Here is a 2203-nt window from a genome sequence, read left to right on the forward strand (position 1 = left end):
TTTTTTGAGACGGAGTCTTGCTCTGTCGCCCAGGCTGGAGAGCAGTGGTGCGATCTTGGCTCACTGCAAGCTCCGCCTCCCGGGTTCACACCATTCTGCCTCAGCCTCCCAAGTAGCTGGGACTATAGGCACCTACCACCATGCCCAGCTGATTTTTTCTTTTTTTGGATTTTTAGTAGAGACGGGGCTTCACCTTGTCAGCCAGGATGATTTCGATATCCTGACCTTGTGATCCACCCTCCTTGGCCTCCCAAAGTGCTGGGATTACAGGCGTGAGTCACCACGCCCCCTAATCCCTATTTTTTCATGTGGCCAAACTACTATTTATCCTGTGAGTCTCCACACAATCACCTTCACCCAGCAAGCCCTCCTAGGCTCCCCAGATGGTTCTGGGTGCCTTCTGGGCTCCCAACAGCGCTTAGGGCATCCCCCATCCTGCATGCCTCTCTGTCCCAGCCTTGTCCTCTCTGCCCATGCCTCCCTGTCCTATCCTCAATCATTCTAGGTCATTCCTGCCTGGTGGGGCAAGATCTGTTCGACGTCCAGAAGTGACTGTGGGCCCCATAAGGGCAGAACTGAGGGCTGTCTTGGTTATCACTATGTCCCCCACACCACCCAGCACAGGGCCAGACACACAGCAGGAACCTGTGTATTGAATGATTGAATAAAAGCATAAATGAGAGGGAGGTGAGGGAGAGAGAGATGGGCACCATGGCCCCTGCCAGGAACTGGACAGAGACAATCATCTCCGGGACCAATCATCTCCGGGACAGATCAAATGAGTTAGGCTTTCTGGCCTCTGGGCCTTTGCACAGACTGTTCCCCTTGCCTAGAACACTTTTTTTTCTTTTATTTGAGATGGGATCTCACTCTTTCATGTAGGCTGGATTGCAGTACTGTGATTATGGCTCACTGCAGCCTCGACCTCCCAGGCGCAGATGATTCTCCCACCTCAGTCTCCCAAGCAGCTGGGACTACAGGCGCGCACCAGCATGCATGGCTAATTTTTGTATTTTTTTGTAGACACTGGGTTTTGCCATGTTACCCAGGCCGCTCTCAAACTCCTGAGCTCCAGTGATCCATCCTCCTTGGTCTTCCAAAGTGCTGGGATTATAGGTGTAAGCCACCGTGCCCAGCCCCAGAATACTCTTACACCTCTCCTTTTCCTGACCATTCTACTCATCCCTTCAACATCAGCTATGGTGCCCCTCCTCCAGGAAGCCCTCCCTGATTCTGGGCTGGGTCAGGTACCTCCTTTGGGCTCCCCATCCCGGTCCCACCCACTCTGGGTCATCACTGCCTTACAGGTCTGTCCCCCAGCTACCCACCCAATGAACTACATGAGCTCTATGAGGGCAAGGATGGGGCTGTTTTGGTCATTGCTCTGTCCTTAGCCTCACCCATCACAGGACAGGGCAGAGAGGTGCTCAGGAAACAGATTAGCCAATCACTCGGGTTTCCATGCCACAGAGGGGAGCCAGGTCTCAGTGCTTTCACACCAGGGGGCGGAGAGGAATCCTAGGCAAAGTGACCCCAAGACAAACAATGGGGTGCACCCCATTGAGAAACAGGCGTGGGACACACAAGTGATCCTCACCTCCGCGGCTCAACCACTGCCGCACAACTCCAGTGACATCAAAAGACAACCACTCCGGCGAGTCGCTGGGCGCCAGCAGCCGGTTGCTGAGGTATCGCCAGGAATTGTTGCTGTATTTCTAGAGGATGATGAAGTTGGGAGAGAGACAGTGGGTATATGCTGCCACGCCCCCTCAGATACTAACTCAACCCTTCACCCCATCTGCTTCCAGAAAGTTCCTACGCACTACTTTCTCAGACGGCCACGCTGTGTGGTCCTGGGGCACCCATCCTCCCCCACAGCACCCGTGAGAGGAAGGGTGGAGAAAAAGCCCAGGCTGCGGTTAAGGCACCTTCACACAGCTCAGTCAAAGGTGTTCTCCTGCCTTCTCCGGCCTGTTTCCTCATTGGTGAAATGCTAAGCCCCACTCAGCGTGGACAGCCCACAATGCTAAAATTCCGCTGTTAACATTCTGGGCCGGGCACAGTGGCTCACGCCTGTAATCCCAGCACTTTGGGAGCCCAGGGCGGGTGGATCACTTGAGGTCAGGAGTTCAAGACCAGCCTGGCCAACATGGTGAAACCCCATCTCTACTAAAAATACAAAAGTTAGCCAGGCATGGTGGCG

At 54.2% G+C, this 2203-nt stretch overlaps 1 protein-coding gene across 1 annotated transcript in view; it reads right to left on the reverse strand.

The window, feature by feature from the left end:
* The window catches only part of TGFB1 (transforming growth factor, beta 1), a 23797-nt gene that overhangs the window by 12748 nt on the left and 8846 nt on the right, over window positions 1–2203 (reverse strand). The window contains exon 2 of the mRNA XM_011936597.1: window positions 1598–1715. Coding sequence (XP_011791987.1) covers window positions 1598–1715 — 118 coding nt within the window. The remainder of the gene's footprint in view (window positions 1–1597; window positions 1716–2203) is intronic.

Source organism: Colobus angolensis, unplaced genomic scaffold (genome assembly GCF_000951035.1).
Source record: "Colobus angolensis palliatus isolate OR3802 unplaced genomic scaffold, Cang.pa_1.0 Scaffold154, whole genome shotgun sequence".
Lineage (NCBI taxonomy): Eukaryota > Metazoa > Chordata > Mammalia > Primates > Cercopithecidae > Colobus > Colobus angolensis.